The sequence below is a fragment of the Bos grunniens genome, chromosome 19 (genome assembly GCF_055505025.1).
Source record: "Bos grunniens cultivar Pamir isolate PY7600 chromosome 19, Bosgru_T2T1.0, whole genome shotgun sequence".
Classification (NCBI taxonomy): domain Eukaryota; kingdom Metazoa; phylum Chordata; class Mammalia; order Artiodactyla; family Bovidae; genus Bos; species Bos grunniens.
In genome coordinates, this window is record NC_141183.1 from 16,561,940 (window position 1) to 16,585,881 (window position 23,942).

The following is a 23,942-nucleotide window of genomic DNA, read 5'->3' on the forward strand; positions in this document are numbered from 1 at the left end:
GTCAATGTCTTTCTGTTATTTCAAGATACTCTCCAAAATGTATATTATGACAGGTAATCTGAATCTGATATTAAATACAAGTCACTTTTGGTTTCCACACAGGCTTTTTCAAAAACTAGCCCATTTTGTAGCTTTAATTCAATTTCATAACTTATACACATACCTCACTGATAACTTTAAAGAGAAACACATATATGTACTTTTGGCAAATAAATGAGGCTTACTTCTCATGTTTATTTTGAGAGAAACATTTCTCATGTTTAGTTTGAGAGAAAAATGTATTTATAAAAACCTTCTACAAAAAAATGACAAGTCAAACTCACGATCAATATCAGCACATCTTAATTCATTATGGACATCGTGCTTCGTTAGATTCATTCCCAACTTAGCTAAAGTGCACATCATTCCATGTAAATCAATACAGCCAGTTTTATCCTTGTTAAAGAAATTGTAGGCATCTTGGAAAGCTGGGGAAATAGAATTAAGTTAAGACAGTTATTTAAGAATAAACACATATTCTAATGGAACTGGGACAGACAATACTGTTGATTGGAGGTCATGTTCTGAAAACGCATTTAGAGAAATCTGTGTACTTAATAGGCATTTCTTATAAAGAACAGTGTCCTTCCATGAGATTTGAACTAGATTAAACTACTTGGTGGAAAAGCAAAATGTAGGCAAAAATGGCTTTTGAAAATTTTTCGCACTCTAATTCCTAGAACCTGTGAATGTATTGCTTTACATGACAGAAGGGATTTTGCAGATGTAATTAAGGTAGATTATCCTGGATTATCTGAATGGATCCCTTATGAAGCAAGAGAGATGTGGCAGAAGTGAGAGATTCAAAGCAGGTGGATTTGACAGGTTGTTGCTGGTTTGAAGATGGAGAGGGTAGGTGATGTGGAATTTAGGTAGACTTAAGGGACTGAGAGAGACTCCTGGGTAACAGCCAGCAAGGAAGTTGGGACCTGAGCCCTATGACTGCAAGGAACCGCATTCTGCCAAAAACCTGAACAAGCCACTAAGTGGATGCTCCTCCAGAGCCTCCAGATAAAAGGCCAGGCTGGCCAACACCTTCATTTTGGCCTTGTAAGACCCCAGTGAAGAGGAACCAGGAGAGCCCATCTGACTTCTGACTTACATAGAACTGAGAGGTCTGAATGTTCTGTACAGACTCAAAGTTTTTTCAAAGAAGAACTCAAGGCATTAACTGGAGTCAAAATTAGGTATATATTTTCTAAAATTAGTAAAGTGTTAGTTGTTCAGTCCTGTTCGACTCTTTGAGACCCCATGGACTATATAGCCCACTAGGCTCCTCTGTCCATGGAATTCTCCAGGCAAGAATACTGGAGGAGGTTGCCACTGCCCTCTTCAGGGGATCTTCCCAACCCAGGGATTGAACTCAGGTCTCCAGCCTTGCTGGCAGACTTTATACCATCTGAACCACCAGGAAAGCCCCAAATTAGTAAATGAAGGGGTAAATCCAGAACAAGGTAGTCGCTAAGTGGCACCAGAATAAAAGATTTCATATTGCATTCGAGTTTTAGTACCTCTATGTACAAGAGTGATTAATTCTATAGAAATTATTTTTTTTAATTTAAATTTATTTATTTTAATTGGAGGCTAATTACTTTACAATATTGTATTGGTTCTGCCACACATCAACATGAATCCGCCACAGGCGTACACTTGTTCCCCATCCTGAACCCTCATCCCACCTCCCTCCTCGTACCATCCCTCCGGGTCATCCCAGTGCACCAGCCCCAAGCATCCTGTATCGAACCTGGACTGGCGATTTGTTTCTTATATGATATTATACATGTTACTGCCCTATAGTTATGTGAAAAATTAACATATTTCTCCTTTGATATAAGGCAGGCTTCTCAAGGGCTGGAACTATCTCTGGATAGTTCCAGAAAAAAAAAAAACAAAAAAAACTATGTTTCTTTTTTTCCTCCCAATACTTCTGGCTTGTAGTAGGCATTCATGAAGCTTAATCAACAAGTACTTACTACATGCCTCTATGTGCCAGGTGCTGCTCTAAGTGCCTGGGATACATTAGTGCACTAAATAAAGCTTCTGCTCTTATACAAACATAGTAAATAGGTAAGTTAGAGAGCGTGTTAGAAGGTGGTAAGTGCTATGGAAAAAAAAAATAACACAGGGTTGGGGGTTTAGGATTTCTAGGGATTGAAAGATAGGTCGCTTGTATTAAAAGGTAAGATTTGAGCAAAGACTTGAAAGGTGAGAGAGTGGGTATCTGGAGGAAGGGAAGAGAGAACTAGGCAGAGGGAAGAGCTAGAGCAAAGATCCTAGGGGAATGGGCCCAGCACATTCCAGGAACAGCAAGGATGCCAGTGTGGCTGGAGCAGAGTGAGCAAGAGGAATGGAGTAGGAGAGGTCAGAGAGGTGATGTTATGTGGGGCTATGTTTAAAAATTTATTTTTGATTTCAGATTGATTTTAGATGTAGTTGCAAAGAGAGCACAGAGAGTTCCTGTAGATTCCTGTATCATTAACATCTAACATTACTATAGTACATTTGTCACATCACGAAGCCAACATTGGGATAGTACTAGTAACTAAACTGCACACGTTATTTGGATTCTACTGGTTCTTCCCTCCACTCTTTTCCTGTTCCAGGATCCTGTCCACACCACATTATTACATTTAGTTGTCATGTTTTTTGGGCCTCTTCTCTCTAACAGTTTATCAGTCTTTCCTTTTTTTTTTTTTGCTGACACTCTTGCAACTTTTGAGGAGTGTTATTCAGGTGTTTTGTGGAAGTCCTTCAATTTGGGTTTTTCTGCTGTTTTTCTCATGGTTCAGTTCAGTTCAGTTCAGTTGCTCAGTCGTGTCCGACTCTTTGCGACCCCATGAATAGCAGCACGCCAGGCCTCCCTGTCCATCACCAACTCCCGGAGTTCACTCAGACTCACGTCCATCGAGTCAGTGATGCCATCCAGCCATCTCATCCTCTGTCATCCCCTTCTTCTCCTGCCCCCAATCCCTCCCAGCATCAGAGTCTTTTCCAATGAGTCAACTCTTCACATGAGGTGGCCAACGTACTGGAGTTTCAGCTTTAGCATCATTCCTTCCAAGGAAATCCCTGGTTAGCCTGAGATTATGGGTTTGGGGAAGGGAAACCACAGAAGTGAAGTGCTGTTCTCATCATTATGTCAAGGCTATCAACATGACTTATCACTGATGAGGTAACTTCAGGTAAAAATCTGAGGTCTGTCAGATTTTTCCAGTGTAAATTTCTTTCCTTTCCTTTTCATATTCTACTCTTTGAAAGCAAGTCGCTAAGGGTAGTCTAGGTTAAAGGGACAGAGGGCCCAGGGGAATGGGGAATTAAGCTCCACCTCCTGGAAGAGGTAGTATCTATTAATACACTATTTGGATTTCTTTTGTAAGAGAGATTGGTATCTTCTTCATTTAAAAAACTCAATCATTTATTTTGTCATTTATATTTATATTAGGGACATCAATTTTTTTTAATGCTTTGAGTTATAATCCACTACTATTCATTTTATTGCTCAAACTGTTCCAGCTCTGGCTGTTGGGAGGTCTTTAAGGTTGGCTTCTGTATCCCTTGACACGCTCCTGTTCTTTTGCATTCTGAGCATCTCCTAACTTTCTGGCACTGCAAGATGTTCCATGTTCATCTTGTATATTCTCCGTCCAAGCCCTCAAATCAGCCATTTGTCCAAGGAACTCTGGTTCTTTGACAGGAGACTGACCCTGGAAATCACGATCTAGGTGCTAGGTATGCTTGCGGCTATGGGGGTGTCAGTGCTTCTGTCTTCTCAGCAAACAGAGCTAGCAAGTATATGTACATATACTAACCCGTGTACATACACGTATCTCTATTTCTTGATCTAGCCATCTGCATCCATATTAAGCTAAACATGAGTTTATACTGACCTCTCACTCTAATCCAGTTCCACTGTTTCACTTTAGCCTTCTCCCCTTGTTTATCTGAAACCTCTCACTCCAACAGAGAGAAACCTGGATCCCACCATCTACCATTCGGTCACTTACATATTCAACCTATGTATACATGTACAATAGTTTTAGAATTGTTCATCTATACCCCTATGAAACAACTTGTTAGATGTTTATACTAATTAGTTGTTTCATACTAATTAGAGCATGGTTCTCATTACCTCGCATTTGTGAAGGGCTCAACTTCCTTTCTTTGTGCTGTAATTGACATGGCAGAAGTCCTGGTAAATCTTTATCCCTGAGGAAAGAGATGTGTATTGAAACCAGCAAATATTAGTTCCATTCATCAGTTTTTGCTGACTGGAGTGGCTGTAAGTACCAAAATATATCGAGTCACACTACCTAAGGGTCCTGTTACTGTCAATTGCCAATAGCCACAGGATGGGCAGTGATATTGGTTATGGAGGTCCTCGTCTGCCCTAGACTTGCCCATCATCCTAACCCCTTAAAATTTTTTATTTCTTCCATTTTACAAGAGGAAACTGAGGCTCAGAGGGATTAAATAACTTGTCCTGAGTCATAAAGATAATAAATGGAAGCCCTGGGATTCAAATCCAGGTTTATTTGACTCCAGTGCTGAAGAATATAAGCCTTACACGATTCCTATTGTTAGAAATATAAGTTGTTTCAAATTTTTAATGTTTAAATAATCTTATTATGATGAATATACTTATAGCAAAACTTTTGCTTTCATGTTTATTTTACAACTTTGCCAAACTGTATTTTTACCAGCATATGGGGAGAGAGCAGTAGATTGATTTCTGCCGATCTCCCACCTCCCCCTGCTGCTCAGTGTCTCATGTCAACTATATCTATCTATTAACATCTCTCATCAAGGGAGAACAGTTCTGGAAAGTTTGGAACCCTGATGACCTTTTGTTTCCTCAGAAAATAAGATCTGAAAAAAAGGAGAAGATGAATACTTTGGGGATTATTTTATATATATCTGCAGTGATGTGTTATTATTTTAGGAACATAAAAATGTATTATGCAAAATTGGATTTTTAATAATATGGTAATTTAATAATAAATTTATAATAAACACAATTTTATGGATATATTTTATTTAAAATACATCTGGTTTTAAATTTTTTTCTATTTTTTAAAAATATATTTTTAATTGGAGGACAATTGCTTTACAACATTATGTTAGTTTCTGCTGAACAACCATGTGAATCTACTGTAAGTACACATATATCCCCACCCAACATTTAGTTTTGACACTCGTAGAACTAAAGGTTTTAAGAAATATGTAATCTCTCAGTTTTTGTGCTTTTACAATAATAAATTTAAAAAGTAAAACTAGAAGAAATATAAACATAGAAGTTAGATTAAAAAATTATGGTTTATGAATGTAGTTTCCTCTACAGTATCTAGTTAATTCATCAGCTCATTTTTAAAGAGGGACCTGGGAAAAAAGAAGGTGATAAGGTCTCAAAGTGCACTAATCTCAACATTTTTGACATGGAGTTTTATCTAATTAGTCTTATTTTCACAGCTTTTACTAACATTGATTTCTTCTGGTGTTTGCTTTTTATTACTGACTTGATACCTTTACTCAGGTTATTTTATATTCATTGTTTATAATTCTAAATATAAACAGATTACTTTCGCATGATATAAATGATGCAGTAGATGGAGAAATATGAAGTTCTTAAGAAGCAAGAGGAAAGTAGAAGGCCAGGCAATGCAATCTTATTGTGCTCCGTCGCTCAGTTGTGTCTGACTCTTTGTGACCCCATGGAGGCCACCAGGCTCCTCTGTCCTTGAAATTTTCCAGGCAAGAACACTGGAGTGGGTTGTCAGGCCCTCCTCAAGGGAATCATCTCATGTCTTTATTCAGTTCAGTTCAGTTGCTCAGTCGTCTCTGACTCTTTGAGATCCCATGAACTGCAGCACGCCAGGGCTCCCTGTCCATCACCAACTCCTGGAGTTTACCCAAACTCGTGTCCATTGAGTCTGTGATGCCGTCTAACCATCTCATCCTCTGTCATCCCCTTCTCCTCCTACTTTCAATCTTTCCCAACATCAGCGTCTTTTGAAATGAGTCAGCTCTTCGCATCAGGTGGTCAAAATATTGGAGTTTCAGCTTCAAAATCAGTTCTTCCAATGAACACCCAGGACTGATTTCCTTTAGGATGGACTAGTTGGATCTCCTTGCAGTCCAAAGGACTCTCAAGAGTCTTCTCCAACAACCACAATTCAAATGCATAAATTCTTTGGCACTCAGCTTTCTTGATAGTCCAATTCTCACATCCATACATGACCACTGGAAAAACCATAGCTTTGACGACATGACATTTGTTGGCAAAGTAATGTCTCTGCTTTTCAATATGCTATCTAGGTTGGTCATAACTTTCCTTCCAAGGAGCAAGCATCTTTTAATTTCATGGCTTCAGTCACCATCTGCAGTGATTTTGGAGCCCCCCAAAATAAAGTCAGACACTGTTCCCACTGTTTCCCCATCTATTTGCCATGAAGTGATGGCACCGGATGCCATGATCTTCGTTTTCTGAATGTTGAGCTTTAAGCCAACTTTTTCACTCTCCTCTTTCACTTTCAGCAAGAGGCTCTTTAGTTCTTCACTTTCTGCCACAAGGGTGGTGTCATCTGCATATCTGAGGTTATTGATATTTCTTTCAGCAATCTTGATTCCAGCTTGTGCTTCCTCCAGCCCAGCGTTTCTCATGATGTATTCTGCATATAAGTTAAATAAGCAGGGTGACAATATACAGCCTTGACATACTCCTTTTCCTATTTGGAACCAGTCTGTTGTTCCATGTCCAGTTCTAACTGTTGCTTCCTGACCTCCATACAGGCTTCTCAAGAGGCAGGTCAGTGGTCTGGTATTCCTATCTCTTTCAGAATTTTCCACAGTTTATTGTGATCCACACAGTCAAAGCCTTTGGCATAGTCAATAAAGCAGAAATAGATGTTTTTTCTGGAACTCTCTTGCTTTTTCGATGATCCAGCAGATGTTGGCAATTTGATCTCTGGTTCCTCTGCCTTTTCTAAAACCAGCTTGAACATCTGGAAGTTCATGGTTCATGTATTGCTGAAGCCTGGCTTGGAGAATTTTGAGCATTACTTTACTAGCGTGTGAGATGAGTGCAGTTGTGCAGTAGTTTGAGCATTCTTTGGCATTGCCTTTCTTTGGGGTTGGAATGAAAACTGACCTTTTCCAGTCCTGTGGCCACTGCTAAATTTTCCAAATTTGCTGGCATATTGAGTGCAGCAGTTTTACAGCATCGTCTTTCAGGATTTGAAATAGCTCAACTGGAATTCCATCAGCTCCACTAGCTTTGTTCGTAGTGATGCTTTCTAAGGCCCACTTGACTTCACATTCCAGGATGTCTGGCTCTAGGTCAGTGATCACACCATCGTGATTATCTGGGTCATGAAGATCTTTTTTGTACAGTTCTGTTTATTCTTGCCACCTCTTCTTAATATCTTCTGTTTCTGTTAGGTGTATACCATTTCTGTCCTTTATTGACCCCATCTTTGCATCAAATGTTCCCTTGGTAAATCTAATTTTCTAAAAGAGATCTCTAGTCTTTCCTATTCTATTGTTTTCCTCTTTCTTTGCACTGATCTCTAAGGAAGGCTTTCTTATCTCTCCTTGCTATTCTTTGAAACTCTGCATTCAAATGGGTATATCTTTCCTTTTCTCCTTTGCTTTTCACTTCTCTTCTTTTCACAGCTATTTGTAAGGCCTCCTCAGACAGCCATTTTGCTTTTTTGCATTTCTTTTTCTTGGGGATGGCCTTGATCCCTGTCTCCTGTACAGTGTCACGAACCTCCGTCCATAGTTCATCAGGCACTCTGTCTATCAGATCTAGTCCCTTAAATCTATTTCTCACTTCCACTGTATAGTCATAAGGGATTTGATTTATGTCATACCTGAATGATCTAGTGGTTTTCTCCACTTATTCAATTTCAGTCTGAATTTGGCAATAAGGAATTCATGATCTGAGCCACAGTCAGCTCTTGGTCTTGTTTTTGCTGACTGTATAGAGCTTCTCCATCTTTGGCTGGAAAGAATATAATCAATCTGATTTTGGTGTTGATCATCTGGTGATGTCCATGTGTAGAGTCTTCTCTTGTGCTGTTGAAAGAGGGTATTTGCTATGACCAGTGTGTTCTCTTGGCAAAACTCTATTAGCCTTTGCCCTGCTTCATTCTGTATTCCAAGGCCAAATGATGTATAGATCATTTGTATAGTATAGTAGTAGATATACTGTGGGCAGGAATCCCTTAGAAGAAATGGAGTAGCCATCATAGTCAACAAGAGTCTGAAATGCAGTACTTGGATGCAATCTCAAAAAGGACAGAATGATCTCTGTTCGTTTCCAAGGCAAACCATTCAATATCAGGTAATCCAAGCCTATGCCCCGACCAGTAATGCTGAAGATGCTGAAGTTGAATGGTTCTATGAAGTCTTTATTAGTTACGATTAAAAAAACATACTCTTGGCAGAATTCCAAACCTTATCTTTGCTCAAACATGAGAAATGTTGTTTTTTTTTTTTTTTTACTTAAAAAATTATTTTATTTTACAGAGTTTCAAAGGTTCAAAAAACTTTAGATTTGGAATGAACCCAGTATAGCTTCTCATCTCATGTAGGAATTCCCTCTACATGTGATATTATCTAATCTTTGCTTGACTACTTTCAGTAACAAGGAAGTCACCACTTCAAAAGGCAGTTTGCAATAAAGGGTAAAGGAACAATGAGATCAAGGGATCTGGCTGCTCTAAGGTCTTGGGGTTCCCTGGTGGTTCAGCTGGTAAAGAAGCTGGCTGCCAATGCAGGAGATTCGGTTTCAGTCCCTGAGTTGGGAAGATAACCTGGAGAAGGAAATGGCAACCTACTCCAGTATTATTGCCTGGAAAATTCCATGGACAGCCAGACTCAGTTCATGGGGTCACAAAGAGTTGTTCACAAATGAGTGTGCATGTGTGTGTGTGTGTGTGTGTGTGTGCGTGTGTGAATGCATACACACACACAAGGTTGTCTTACCCATGTCCCAATAAAGAAAGTTAGTAATACATTCTTGTAGCAAATGCACGGTTAAGGACATTAGGAGAAACACTCTCAAAATGACAAGGAAAATGGATAATTGTGAGAGAGGAGAGAGGCTTCTCGACTTATGATCTGATAAAATTTGCACCAGGCTTTTACTTTCAGTCATTAGTGGTTACTGTTTATTGGAATTTTAGTAATCATACTGAGAAAAAGGCAAACCTCCCTTCCCAATTTTATTTTTAAAATTTCATTTTACTTTTTATATTTTGAGCCACTTGGCATTTGGGATCAGTTCTCTGATCAGAGATTGAACCCCCTTGGAGTCTTAACCAGTGGACCATCAGGGAAGTCCCCATCCCAACTTTAGCCCAAGGTTAGTCAGAGTTAATTTACAGATTTCATTTTACTGGCCATTTTTGAGCTACATACTCTTTTTCTGTATTCAGACGCTTAGGAGTTTATTATCCTCTAAATTCATTCTCCTTTAAACTGATACTTAATATGTCTTAATGTGTAACTGACAACCTCTAGCCCTCTGGAGTATTCTGTCCCAGCACACAAAAATAGCCTCTTGTTTGGAAGAACTCTTTGTTTCTCTTCTTTTTTGCTGAACCACACAGCTGTGGGATCTCAGTTCCCTGACCAGAGATCAAACTGGGGCCCTCAGCAGTGAGAGCACCAAGTCCTAACCACTGGACCACTAAGGAATTCTCCCTCTTTGTTTCTCTAGTCAAAAGGACATATATATATATATATATATATATATATATATATATTTCATAAAAAATATTTATCTTCAATTCAGATGTTTTGTTTTATAATTAACTATCACAGAATGGATCCATGAGGAGGTTTCTCACTTGTTTCATTATAGCCTTTATGTATTTAATATATTCATCATAATAATTCTTTATCTTAATATATAGATCATCTTAATAAATTCATAACTTACCTCCTACTGTGGAAGTTGGGTACTTTTGTTAAAGGATTCAGTTTAAATTTTGCTTTAATTTCAGAAACTGCCATGGGGCCAGTAACTCTGTCTGGAATTCAGAAGATACCATTAAGGATCAAATCACAGATTAATTTTTTTCTATACTTTTACAACTTTGCCAGCTCAGGACCTGGAGTTTGAAGTCCTGGGCCTCAAAGAATGATAATATGTACAAATGCAAGTGAGAGATATGTGCATGTTGGGAGTTGGAAGGCCATGTGGACAGGCCCCTTTAGTATCCCAAGATCTCTAAGCAAAATTTCTTGCCATTGCTCCTCCTTCATAGTGAAGTGAAAGTCGTTCAGGTGTGTCCGACTCTTTGCGACCCCATGGACTATACAGTCCATGGAATTCTCCAGGCCAGAATACTGGAGTGGGTAGCCGTTCCCGTCTCCAGGGGATCTTCCCAACCTAGGGATCGAACCCAGGTCTTTCACACTGCAGGCAGATTCTTTACCAGCTGAGCCCTAAGGGAAGCCCAAGAATACTGGAGTGGGTAGCCTATGCCTTCTCCAGCGGATCAAACTGGGGTCTCCTGCATTGCAGGTGGATTCTTTACCATCTGTGCTGTTAGGGAAGCCCCCTGAATATATTAGTATTATTCTGATCCTATATAAAAATAAGTGGTAAAGCATCCTGGAAATATTTAGAAAAAATTGTTTAAAGACAACATTTATTTTTCATCTCAAGACATTATAGCATTTGCAATTTGCTAGTTGTTAGTGTCTTGGATAGCTACCTGGTAGTAAGTAGCTTTCCCAGAGGTTCCTTCTGGTCCAGCCCTGCCCAATCAGTTCTTATGAACCCACTGGTCTTTATTAAAAGTAAGAATATGTGTGGGATATAATGCTGTTTTGCTACCTTAGACCCTCCTGAATGGACTCTCAACCACTATGGTCTTCCTAGTCCTTCCTTTCTACTTCTGCATAGCTTATAAATCAGGACCTGTGGACCAGAAGCTGGGTTGGTAGGGTTTCCCCCTTTTATTGTTGATCTTTTTCTCTTTTTAATATAGAGTTCTGACTTAGGAATAGTAGACTATCATATACTATTAAACCATGAAGAAAAAGTCTCTAATGTTTGGTTAGAATTCAATTTTCCAAAGTTTTTATCTCATTCTCTGGAAAACTGTTGTTTCTAAATAACTCAACTACATGTGCTCAAAATCTAGAAACCTACCACAGAGCTGGGAACTCTGGAGAGGCTTGACAATTTAGGCAGTTGAAAGGTGCTGTGAAATCATCCTCATGGCTCAAAATAACCATTACTTTAAAAAACTACCTTCAATCTCTCACTGAGATGATAGACTTTAAAATAAAGGACTCTTCATAGATTCCTATACAATCTGGATATTTACCTACTTCTAAGTGGTGCTACTTATAACTTCTGGGCTTCAATCAGATTAAGAATCCAATAAAGGGTTTGTTCCATCACACAACTGTGACCTCATTCACTTCTCAGGCTCAGGCCCAGGTGAGAATGACCCAAAAGCTCCTTCCAGCTTTAGAGTAATTGTGATTTCAATTCAATGTGCTTCATTCAGCACCTGTAGGTTATGTGTGGGTATGTAACAGAGTCAGAACATTTTGACACTGGTGGGATTTCAGGGAAGGGGGAGTTGTTGTTTTTAATTCTGTATTAACATATTTTCACACTAAACAGTTGTGAATTGAAAGTTGTTCAAGTAAAAAATTTTAACCAATTGCTTTGGTTGAATTCTGATTAAGAACCATTTCATTAATTGTTTATATCCAGAAAGAAGGACAAAATCAAACTCTCATAGATTTGTAGTCTATGGTATTACTGAAAAGAGTGATTTTAAAAGAGCAATTAAAGAAAGCATTATAATTGTTTTAACTTTAGTATTCAAGATCCGACAGGTCTTGGCATTTAAATCATCTAAGCAGAGAAGTTGGAAGTGTCCCTAGTTTTCACAATGGCTAAGCACAGATACCTCTGGCAAAGGCTTAGCTTGAGCCCCTCAGGTTGTTTCAGGCTTCACTTGGCTGTAATTCTAGAGATTTTCTTTTCCTGCTCTGGGGGATTCATTTATTATGTGCATAATTTGACTTTACCCTAGTCTTTCCAAACTTGGTACATTGCCTTTCATTGTGGCTAGGCATACAGAGGGAAAGAAAGACAAGGTTCAATTTATAAATTAAACAAATATTTAACTAGGGCCTACTATACAGAGGGAAAGAAAGACAAGGTTCAATTTATAAATTAAACAAATATTTAACTAGGGCTTACTATGTTAGGGGCTACCAAGATTTAAAATGAAGATAATGACCACCATTGTACTTTCTGTTTCTAGGAATTTGACTACTCTAGAAATCTCATAAGTGGAATCATACAGTATTTGTGACTGGCTTATTTCACTTAGCATAATATCCTCAAGGTACATCTATGTTGTACAATGTATCAGAACTTCCTTTTAAGGATGAATAATATTTCATTATGGGGCTTCCCAGGCAGTGCTAGTGGAAAAGAACCCACCTCCAGTGCAGGATACATAAGAGACTCAGATTTGATCCTTTGGTTGGGAAGATCCCCTGGAGGAGGACAAGGCAACCCACTCCAGTATTCCTGCCTCGAGAATCCCATGGAAAGGGGAGCCTGGCGGGCTACAGTCCATAGGGTTGCAAGGAGTTGGACGTGACTGAAGAGACTTAGCATGCATGCACATGTACAATATTCCATTATATATATCACACTTTTTATTTATTTATCTGTTGATGGACATTTGGGTTGCTTCCATCTTTCAGCTGTGATAAATAATGCTGCTGTGATACACTGGTGTTCACATCTCTCTTCAGGACCCTGCTTTCATCACTATAACACTCTTACCACCTCAACCTCTACTTCCTGCTCTGGATTACTGCAAAAGACCTCCTAACTGGTCTCCCTGCTTCTGTTCTTGCTGTATCCACCCCTGCCAAGTTTGTTCTACACACAGGAACCAGGAAAATTTTCTAAAAACTAAGCCAGATCATGTGATGCCTCTGTTCGAGTCCTCAGTTTCCTATGTTACTCAGAGTATTAACAAAAATGGAACCTTTACATTAGCCTTCAGGGCTACTGCCCACACCTGTATCACCCCTTTCCCCCAAGGGACACCTCACTGCACAATCCTGAAACTGTACAGTGCATAGCCTGTGTGGTGGTCCCACTCCCTTCAAGACCTCATCTCCTCCTACATTGCCCTTGCTCACTCTGTTGCAGCCACAGTGGCCTCTTTGTTCTTTCTCAAGTATTCCGAGCATGCTGTTGCATGAGTGCTTTTGCACTTGCTCTTCCTTCTGCATGGAGTGTTCTTGCTCCAGATTTCTGCTCCCCAATCTCCTTAGCTTTTTGCTTAAATGCTCTTTATCAGTGAGGTCTTTCTTGATTACCTTCCTCCTTTTACAGTATCTCCTATACTCATTTTCTTTGCTTTATTTTCTCTGTAATCTTGGTCATACTATTATTTGTTTATTGTGTATATCTCTTCACTAGAAATTAAGATCCACAAGAGCAGTGAGCTTTGTCCCAAGCACCTGGACTAATACTTGGCACATGCTAGACTCTTACTGATGTTACGTGAATGGATACACACACCCCTTCATTGCTTCAGCAGACACCTGCTAACAGCAGGTACAGAAAATAAAAAGACTTATAAAATGTGATGTCTGGGTAGGGGATTAAGAGGTACAAACTGCTGCTGCTGCTGCTAAGTTGCTTCAGTCGTGTCCGACTCTGTGCGCCCCCATAGATGGCAGCTCACCAGGCTCGGCCGTCCCTGGGATTCTCCAGGCAAGAACACTGGAGTGGGTTGCCATTTCCTTCTCCAATGCATGAAAGTGAAAAGTGAAAGTGAAGTCGCTTATTCATGTCCGACTCTTCGTGACCCCATGGACTGTAGCCTACCAGGCTCCTCCGTCCATGGGATTTTCCAGGCAAGAGTACTGGAGTGGAGTGCCATTGCCTTCTCCACAAACTACTATGTGTAAAGTAAATAAGGATACATTGTACAACACAGGGAATATAGCCAATACTTTATAATAACTATAAGTGGAGTATAATCTATAAAATTTTGGTTCACTGTGTTGTCCACTTGAAACTAATATAATATTGTAAACCATCCATACCTCAAAAAACAAAAAAAGAGATGGCATGCCTATCCTAAAGTAGCTGACAGGGAAGTGGGACAGTTTCATTCAAATTCAGATTTCTGTAACTGTGAGTGAATAGTGGTGACAGTAATCATTGAAATTAATAAGGCGGAATACATAAGGAACTAAACCATTCTGGGGAGTAGACATGTATTATAATTTAGTTACATCAATAGTCATCTATTTAGAACCAAATGGGATGAAGGGCTGATTTCGCTTAATTTACTGGTAGGTGTATCTTTCATAGTTTAAAACTGGAGGACTGGTATGATATTTATCTGTAGGGTTGATGGTCCCAGGACATAAGCTGGGTTCCACAGCTTGAGGCACTGTATAGATGGAAGGTGCTTTGGGGTTAGGACTTATGTTTGGGGCCTGCCTATTGTTTATTATTTCTACTTACAGAGCCTGACAAGCAAACAGGCATGGATTTTGAGTACTTGTGGGTTTTGTTTTGTTTTTTAGCAAATATGTTTTTGGGTCAGTCCTGGAATTACAAAAGAAAGTAAACTATAATTCACATACCATAAAATTCACACTTTTGAAAGTGTACAATTTTGTGGGTTTTAGTATATTTACAAAGTTGTGCAACCATTACCACTACCTAATTCCAGAGCAGTTCCATCAGCCAAAAAGAAACCCTGTACCCACTAACGGCCACTCCCCATTCTCTCCTCCCACAGTGACTGTCTCCGGGCAACCGCTAATCCGTCTTTTGACTGCATAGATAGCCCTACTCTGGACACTTGCCTATATATAAGTAGCATTATGAATGTGTGGCCTTTTGAGTCTGTCTTCTTTCTCTTGGCATCATGCTTTCAAAGTGCATATATACTGTGGCATGTATCAGTACTTCATTCCTTTTTAGGATTAATATTAATATTCCATTTATACACATAAATATTCCATTTATGTGTATGCCACATTTTGTTTATCCATTCATAATTTGATGGATATTTGGACATATGTTTTCATTTCTCTTTGGCATATTGCTAGGAATGGAATTGCTTGGTCATATGGTTTCATGTTTTGGGGACTATGTTTCACATTTTGGGGACTGCAAAACTTTTCCACAGTAGCTGCACCATTTTACATTCCCATCAGCAATGCATGAGGATTCCAATATTTCCACATTCTTATCAACACTTGTTACTGTCTTTTAAAAAATTATAATCATCCTAATGGGTGTAAAGTAGTCTCTCATGGTTTTGATTTTAATTTCTCTAAAGACTAATGATGTTGAACATCTTTTTATGTGCTTACTAGACATTTTTATATCTTCTTTTAGTAAATTTATATTTTGATAGAAATTTATCAAAATAGAAATTTACACTGCCCATTATTAAAATTGGGTTATTAGTCTTTTTCTGGTTGAGCTACCAAGGTTTCTTTATATGTTTTAGATATTACCTTTGTTTTTCTCACTCTCTTGACAGTGAAAACCTGTCAACCACAAAAGTTAGTCCTAGAATTTTAAAGCTGAAAGAGAACTGATCATTCATCTAATTTACTTTTTTCAATTTATAGATAAGGACACTAAAGCCCAATGAGTTGAATTAATTTCTTTAGTGGCAGAGTTAGGAATATCTGCTTTGTATAACTGTACTGTAAATTGCATCAAATAGGTTACAATGTAATTAGAGATGATAACAATTCATCAGAGTTGAAACCATTAGAAAACAATATGAAATACCAACTATCATATGAGATGCATTGCATCATATACCATTGGGTTGGCCAAAAAGTCATTTGGGTTTTTCCTTAAGATGTAGTGGAAAAACCCAAATGAACTTTTTGACCAACCCAATAAAAAGGCAAAAGGAACTCAGAAAAACAAGTGGGGAAACAATGGTGTTCAGTTACCTGTCAACAAGTAGACAGAGGGTAGTAATTGACAAAACAACTAAGGAAAATAACCACAGAGTAAGAAATATAAGTCAAAATATTAAACTCCATCATTATAATGCCTTTGCCTGATGCCATCAGGTTTCACTCACCTTTGGTATCATCTGTGATTTTCATTAGTTTCTGTAGAGACCCCATTCCTTTTGATTAAAGACAAGATTCAGAGTCAAAATTATACAAATTTCTGAAGTGAATGAAAAGTAGAATAGGAAGATGTCATTTTATATTAATTTTTCCTTAGATGAGAGGGAAGCTGAAGAAAGTGTCAGTTGTATCTGATATACATCTTAATTAAAATTGCTTTCTTTCCTGATTTAATGTATAAAACTCAAAAGGCAAATTTTTTTGAAAAGCATCATAGAGTCAGCATTGAGGTCAAGACTATTCATTTATTATCTCTTGGGATGTAAAGAAGTGAAGTAACTTTGGAAACCTGTTTTGACTCAAGAGAAATGATCTGCTAGGCATTTCATTTTCATTAGTGCTTTGGTTGTGAACCCTTGACTAATCTATACACCTTTTAATGATATAGATATTTCTTTTTAGTGAATACTTCTGTGGAATGTGTGGGTACAATATATGTCATAATATTAACTATAGAACCTCCATCCCTCAGTGTACTCCATCCCATGGCCAGAAAAATAACCATCAAATACCTTAAAAGTACTGATTCATGTCTTTTTCCTCTCAAAATGTGGGGCAGTTTGGTTTTCTTAATGTGAGGAGATTAACTCTCAGGAAAAAAGGGCTCAGTTACTTAGGTTTGGTCTAATCTGGCTAGATAATGTCAATAATGTACTGTTATAATACCAAGAAAAGACAGGGCAGGTTATGGAAACATGGAAAATTCTGTGGTAACTTTAAGCTATGAAGGTTGTACAGCATAATGTATCATGCAGAAAGGAGTACACATAAAACAGATATATTGTCTTTATGGGAGAGGAGATAGTAATACTAATATGTGTGTGTGTGTGTGTACGTGTGTTGGTTGCTCAGTCATGTCCGACTCTGCGATCCCATGGACTGTAGACTGTGAGGCTCCTCTGTCCGTGGGATTTCCCAGGCAAAAATACTGGAGTAGGTTGCCACAAAAAAACATAATTTGTAGAATTAAGCAAAGCTTAACATTTCTTTCCCCTCCCCTCTCCCCTACTCCATTCTCTCATACTTCTCTCATTCTTCTCAGGCTCTTCTCCTGCCTAGACATTAGTTTGCTTAGAGACATCTTATACCATTCTTGGGTACTGCATGGAGAACCACAACTCTGACTGGGAATGTGACTTGGAAGATATCTCTGTTCCTGACAAGAAGCAGGCTTTATTTTTCTACACTATTTTTTTAATAAATATATAGTAAAATTTCTCTATATTCCTAATATGTGTGATTAAAAAATTCTCACATAGAATCCCACAACCCAAGCACCACTGAAGGTCAGAATGGAATTTTGAATGCTCATTATCAGATGACATAAATATTAGCAGGTCTTGAGCTGTTCATGTAGACATGTCATTTTCATGTTCGTGCCTAGGTAACTGGAATCTACCTTTATGACTTAGAAAACTAGCAATGGTGAAATAGGAATTAGCAGGAAAGATTTTTAATGTGAAAAATGTTATTGTCTAAAAAGTAACTGTCTAGTCGTCTGAAATTTGAGGGTGAAAACTTAAATCATAGTAGTACATGTTCAAATGCACAAAAAAGTCAATGCAGGATTCAGAAATAAAATCTATTTCCTCAATATCTATGTCTATACAGAAATCTTGGACTTCCTTGGTGGCTCAGACGGTAAAGAATCCACCTGCAGTGCAGGAGACCAGGGTTTGATCCCTGGGTCGGGAAGATCCCCTTGAAAAGGAAATGGCTACCCACTCCAGTATTCTTGCCTAGGTAATTCCATGGAGAGACGAGCCTGGAAGGCTACAGTCCATGGAGTTGCAAAGTTGGACATGACTGAATGACTAACACTTTCACTTTCATACAGAAAACTTAATAAGGGGAAATTGAATATTATTTGGTGAGCTTGTGGAACAGACATTACTGTTTGAAATTTCTAAAAATATTGAAATACACTTTTAAATGCCTAAATTTTCTTTAATGCACTGTAGACGTCACAGAATAAAACATACTTTGGTGACAGCAAGTGGAATGGGGCTTTTGTAATGACAAAAGCAAGTGGGTGAGCAGGGTGAGCATGTGAAATGTGTATGTTTGATAGAGTCTGGAAGGGAAAGAAAAAAACAAAAATGCAACACCACTAGGAAAATCAGGGAAGTATGAGTGAAAGAAAAATAATTAATAGAAATATGGAAGAGTTAAAAAAATAGAGAAAAATAAACAGAAAAATTTTGCACCTTGTTTAATGTCCATCCAGTGTCTCCTGGTTTATAGTCTATGGGAACTTGAGAAGAATTTATATCCTGCTGTTGTGTGAAAACTGTATAAATCTTAATTATGGTGAATTGGTTGATAGTGTTTTTCAGGTCTACTATATCCTTCTACTTTTGTCTTTTCATTCTATTAATTTTTGAGAGTTTGATATTGAAACTCCAACTAAAAATCTTAATTTAGCTACTTAAGAAATAACTGTAATATATAGTGGAACTATATGTAACTTTGTTCTGTATTTTCCAAAGTGAAAGTGAAGTCGCTCAGTCATGTCCAACTCTTTTCGACCCCACAGATGGTAGCCTACCAGGCTCCACCATCCATGGGATTTTCCAGGCAAGAATACTGTAGTGGGCTGCCATTTCCTTCTCCAGGGGACCTTCCCAACCCGGGGATTGAACCTGGGTCTCCTGCGTTGCAGACAGATACTTTACCGTCTGAGCCACCAGGGAAGTATTTTCCAAGTCTCCTGTAAATGTGATATTACAAATTTATAATTTAAAAAGAAAAAAAGAAGTGAAAGAGGAAGAAGAAGGGTGATGGAAAGGTAAGCAGACACCACCATAAAACTGTGCTGTCTCAGCTTTGTAAATGTTTTTTTAAACAACTGATTCTGATTTGGGTGGCTCACTTATAACTCACAGAACCGTTTCTTCTGAGTGGCCTGGATTGGGAGGGTTAGCTCAAGAATAACTGTGATACAACTGCTTGGGTTAGTGAGTGTTTAATTATTTGAAAGCAAGAGACTAGAACCTCTATTAGTCAATAAGCACTTATTGAGCATATACTGTGTACTCAAAAACTGAGCCTTGCTGAAAGCAGGAACTTTGCTTGTCTCTTTTTAATTTTTGAACTTTCATTTTTACAGTTGCTTGGGTACTCAGTAAATGCTTATTAATGAATTCTGATGTTATACATGGCCATGGAGGATTGCTTCCAGTATCCCTAAATTCAGCAGCATGACTTTCAATGCACGATTAAAGGCTACCAAGTAGACATTTCTGAAAGTTTTCTGGCACCAGCTACAGAAACAGCAATAGATGAGATCAAGTGGACTTATTCAAAGAGATGCTTTTTTTTTTTCTTTTACAAATAGTAAAATACAACAGCCCTCACTTGGAAAGTTTAAATGTGGGTACCCAGAATTTAAACTTATTTTCTCTAAGATTCATTTTATAGATACTTACATTAAGTACCTTAAGTTACTTTTCAATCCTTCTTTTTGAAACACAGTCTTTCAGAGACAATTCAATTTTTAAAAATCATATTCATTGAAAAATGCTGGTGCAGAGAGCAAATTAAAATTACTTAATAATCAAGTACAGATTGAGGTTGTATATGTGTTGAGGAAAAGAGGGCAGAAGACAAGTTTTACTTACCTCTACTGATCAATTTCACAGTATAATTTTCAAACTTTCCATTAATTGTTTTCTATGTAACTATAGAACATAGTATTGTGGCACTGGGAAAATTATTTTAGACATAAATGTGATAAAAGACCTGCACATTAAAAGTACTGAGATTATGTATTAAATTTCAGAGGCATTCAAGAAGAAATTTTAGGCCAGCAGACACACCCATCAATAGGTAAGATTTTAATATTAAAAAGAAAATGGGAAAGTACATTGAAAGTGAGACTTTAAAGCTAAATGCACAAAAGTTGTGTATGTATAATGAAAAAAATTTGGGGTGGTGAGATTATAGATTATCACTGGTGATAGAATTAAGGATTATTCAAATATTTTTCATTCTTTTATTTTGTGACTATAGAAATTTTCTATTCTATGTATTAGTTTTTTAAAATTTATTTTTAATTGAATAATTGCTTTACAGAATTTTGTTTTTTTCTGTCAAACCTCAGCATGAATCAGCCATAGGTATACATATTATGTACTAGTTTTATAACCAAGAAAACACATGAAAATAAATGCACAGCATCAGATTATCAATTACTAACAAAAAATTTCTACTCACGTTTAATCTTCTTCAGGCCATCCATTATTGAATGCACTTTAACCTTCCCATGTTCTATAAAACATTTTGAATCAGATATAGAAGCCATGTAAAAGTTATTAAAGCAGATAAAAGTTATGAAATTATTAAAACAACATGGCAGATTGGAACTTCTTCCATGAATTAGAAGAACTAGAGATACTGTTTTGCCTTGGAATTGGATTATCTCTCAAGTGAGTATGATGGAAAAAAGTATAGATCAATAAGAAAACTAGCTCGACTTCCTTAATGCAGTTCTTCTTTTCTGTGTTTCAAGGTATTAAACCTCAAAGGTGATACATGGGAAAAAGGATATTACAGAAAGAACCAGGGCTTGAGTCTGGCAGTATGTTTTTCAGACTCAGATCAATGACGTTTTATGAAGAGACTATGTTGGCAAAAGCTCAGAGTTGGAATAGGGAGAGAAGGACTTGCTCTGTTTTTTGTTCTGACAGGTGTTTCCTGAGAATCAACCCATTTGAGATGACAGTGTATTACTCCCGAGGATACAGTGTATGCTTCTCTGACTTGAATGATCTTCTCACACTTGTTCAACCTTAAGGTCTTCTCCAGGAAACCCCAGTCCTGACTAAATGCTCCGTTAGCACCTTCTGCATACATTTATTACATTATATCAAAATCATTTTATGTGTCTGTCTGTTCTGTTGGACCATAAGCTCTTTGAGGACAAAGGCTTTGACTCATTCATCTTTGTGTCTTTAGTACTTGTCATAGAGCCTAGCACATAGGATCCCTTCCTTTAACGACTTAACAATTTGTTGGGAGATAGTATAAGTTTGACCTAAGAAAGAGTGCTAAGGGGGAATCAGTCTGAGTAGTGGAGGACACTGATGGAAATGTGGAGGGGAACAGGACCAGAAAAACAGGAAACAGTGGTTGATACCTGAGAAGTTAATGCAAATGCATGAGAAATCTAGAGATTTAAATATTGTATCTAGGACAGAATAGCACTTGCATGAGAAAAGACTAAAAATAAGCTAGAAGAAGAGCAGCTGTGAGACAAGTGGGACTGAATGTTTCTTTCATGATGTCATCCCGTGTGAGAAGGGGCAAAAAGAAACCCTGAATGGCACCTTCAAGAATTCTGGCAAGGAAGTAATTTTTGGTGTCTATAAAATATTACACACTCTTGTTTCAAGACTAACAGCATATATCTCTTTCTCTCTTCCTCTCCCCAAACTCTGAATATATTTTCAGTCTTCCCTCCTCAGCAACAAAATGGGAGGCTGGAACTTGAGGAACAGAAACAAAAGTGAAAATTCCCCTAAAGCAGGAATTGTAGCAGAATCTATGAGAATAAGGACCTATTATTTAATTTTAAGCAGTTTCAGTAAAATAAGCTACCAACCCAGCCTTGAGTTGAGAAATGATGGAATTAGCATCCAGTGGAATAACAGAATTAAAAAAAGACAAGAGCATAGTAGAAGGAATGCAAAGCAGAGAATTCAAAGTGGCAAGTCAGAACTATGGGTTAGTAGGACAAATATGTGTCCTTCCCCTAACCTACCCAAAAGTCCCTGGATATAGGAGAATTTCTGGGTTTCCTCTATACATGATAGTATCACAAATTGGTTCAGTGTTGGAAAAATTGCTTGCTATGTGGGGAAAGACCCCAAGTTGGATCCTTGTCTTACCATATGCAGAGGTATATAGCTGAATTAAAGATCTAAATGTGAAAGGTAAAACCATATAGTTAGTAGAAGTATTGAAAAACAAAAAAAATTAAGTGTTGCCATATTTGGTGTTCATTACTGAGGAAGTGAGTAGGTAAATTTCAGTAATTGTATTGAAGGGATATTTTGCAACAGCCAGAATTAGACTGGTTTATAGAAACATGGGTCTCAAAAAATTATTAAAAATTTGTATAAAGTATTTGTCTGCATTGGTTATTCATTGCGTCATGAGGGGTTTTGCATTTCAGCCCACAGACTCTCTAGTTGTGGCTCGTAGGCTCAGAAGTTGTGGTGCACAGGCTTAGTTGCTCTGCCACATGTGGGATCTTAGTTCCCCAACCAGGGATTGAACCCATGTCCCATGCATTGCAAGGCAGATTCTTTACCACTGGACCAACAGGAAGTCCCTCAAAAACATAGTGCTGATTCACATCCACTAGGATGGCTAGAATAAAAAAGTCAGATAGTAACAAGTATTGATTTGGGAGTGGAGGAATCAGAACCTTTTTACATTTCTGGTGGGAATGCAAAATGATGCAGCCACTTTGGAAAACAGTCTGTTCCTCAAATGGTTAAATGCACAGTTATCTTATGACCCCGCAGCTTCACTCCTAGGTATGTACCCAAGAAAAATGAAGTACATCCACACCAAAAGTTGCACACAAATGTTTATAGCAACCGTGTTCATAATAGCCAAAAGGTGGAAATAATCCAAATGTCTATCAACTGATGAGTGGATAAATGAAATGAGACATATCCATACAGTAGAATATTATTTGGCCATTAAAAGTAATAAAGTACTGATAAATGCTGCAACATGCATGAATTTTGAAAATGTACTAAGCAAAAGAAGCCAGTCACAAAAGACCATATATTATATGATTTCGTTTATATGAAATGTCCAGAAAAGCACACCTATAGACACAGCATGTAGATTAATGATTGCTTAGGGATGGAAGGGTAGGGAGTGAAAGCTAAAGGTACAGCGCTTCTGTCTGAGGTGATGGAGATGTTTGAGAATGACTGTGGTGACAGCTGCACGTATCCATGAATGTTAAAAACCACTGCATTGTATACTTTCAGTGAATGAGCTGTATATTATGTGAACCATATCTCAATAAAGATATTAAAAATGTTGAGTGATAAAAAGAAATAGTTTTATAACACGATACCACTTAAATAAATTAAATACCACACACATTGAATTTTTAAAGGGATATACATATATCTAAATAAACCTGAGGAAAGTGGGTTGGTAGGATAAGTATTAGATATAATAGAGAATGGACTTATGATGGGGGAAAAGAAATAGAAGTGGAAATAGGAGGTAACAGGAAAAATATAGTAAGTCCTTTACATACAAACCTTCAATTTGCAAACTTTCAAAGATTTGAATATGTGTTCAAATGTCTAATTATGTAAGTTAGTTCACAGGTCTGGGGTATATTGTCACATGCATACATCCTCGACAAGTGGCTGTGTTTTTGTGTACTTTACTGTACAGTACTGTACAGAGTACAGTAGTATAGCATCTTTATTTCAAATCCAGCATGTCTGGAAGCAAGCATAAAAGCAATTGTGATATAGCTGGTACTGTACTGTACTTTTCCAGGTAGTGTATATAAGATTAAAAACGTTTTCTTTATTTTTTGTGTTTGCTTGTTTTCTATATATTATTTATGTGAAAAGTATTATAAACCTATTACAGTACACTACCATATAGCCAATTGTGTTAGCTGGGCACCTAGGCTAACTTTGTAGGACTTACAAACAAATTGGACTTACAAACAC

At 37.7% G+C, this 23,942-nt stretch overlaps 1 protein-coding gene across 1 annotated transcript in view; it reads right to left on the minus strand.

Moving 5' to 3' along the window:
- Nucleotides 1–23,942, minus strand: part of EFCAB3 (EF-hand calcium binding domain 3) — a 467,300-nt gene that overhangs the window by 21,744 nt on the left and 421,614 nt on the right. The window contains exons 95-99 of the mRNA XM_086357127.1: nucleotides 20,443–20,493; nucleotides 16,173–16,229; nucleotides 9,983–10,073; nucleotides 4,169–4,245; nucleotides 324–467 (exon numbers count right to left, since the gene is read on the minus strand). Coding sequence (XP_086213253.1) covers nucleotides 324–467; nucleotides 4,169–4,245; nucleotides 9,983–10,073; nucleotides 16,173–16,229; nucleotides 20,443–20,493 — 420 coding nt within the window. The remainder of the gene's footprint in view (nucleotides 1–323; nucleotides 468–4,168; nucleotides 4,246–9,982; nucleotides 10,074–16,172; nucleotides 16,230–20,442; nucleotides 20,494–23,942) is intronic.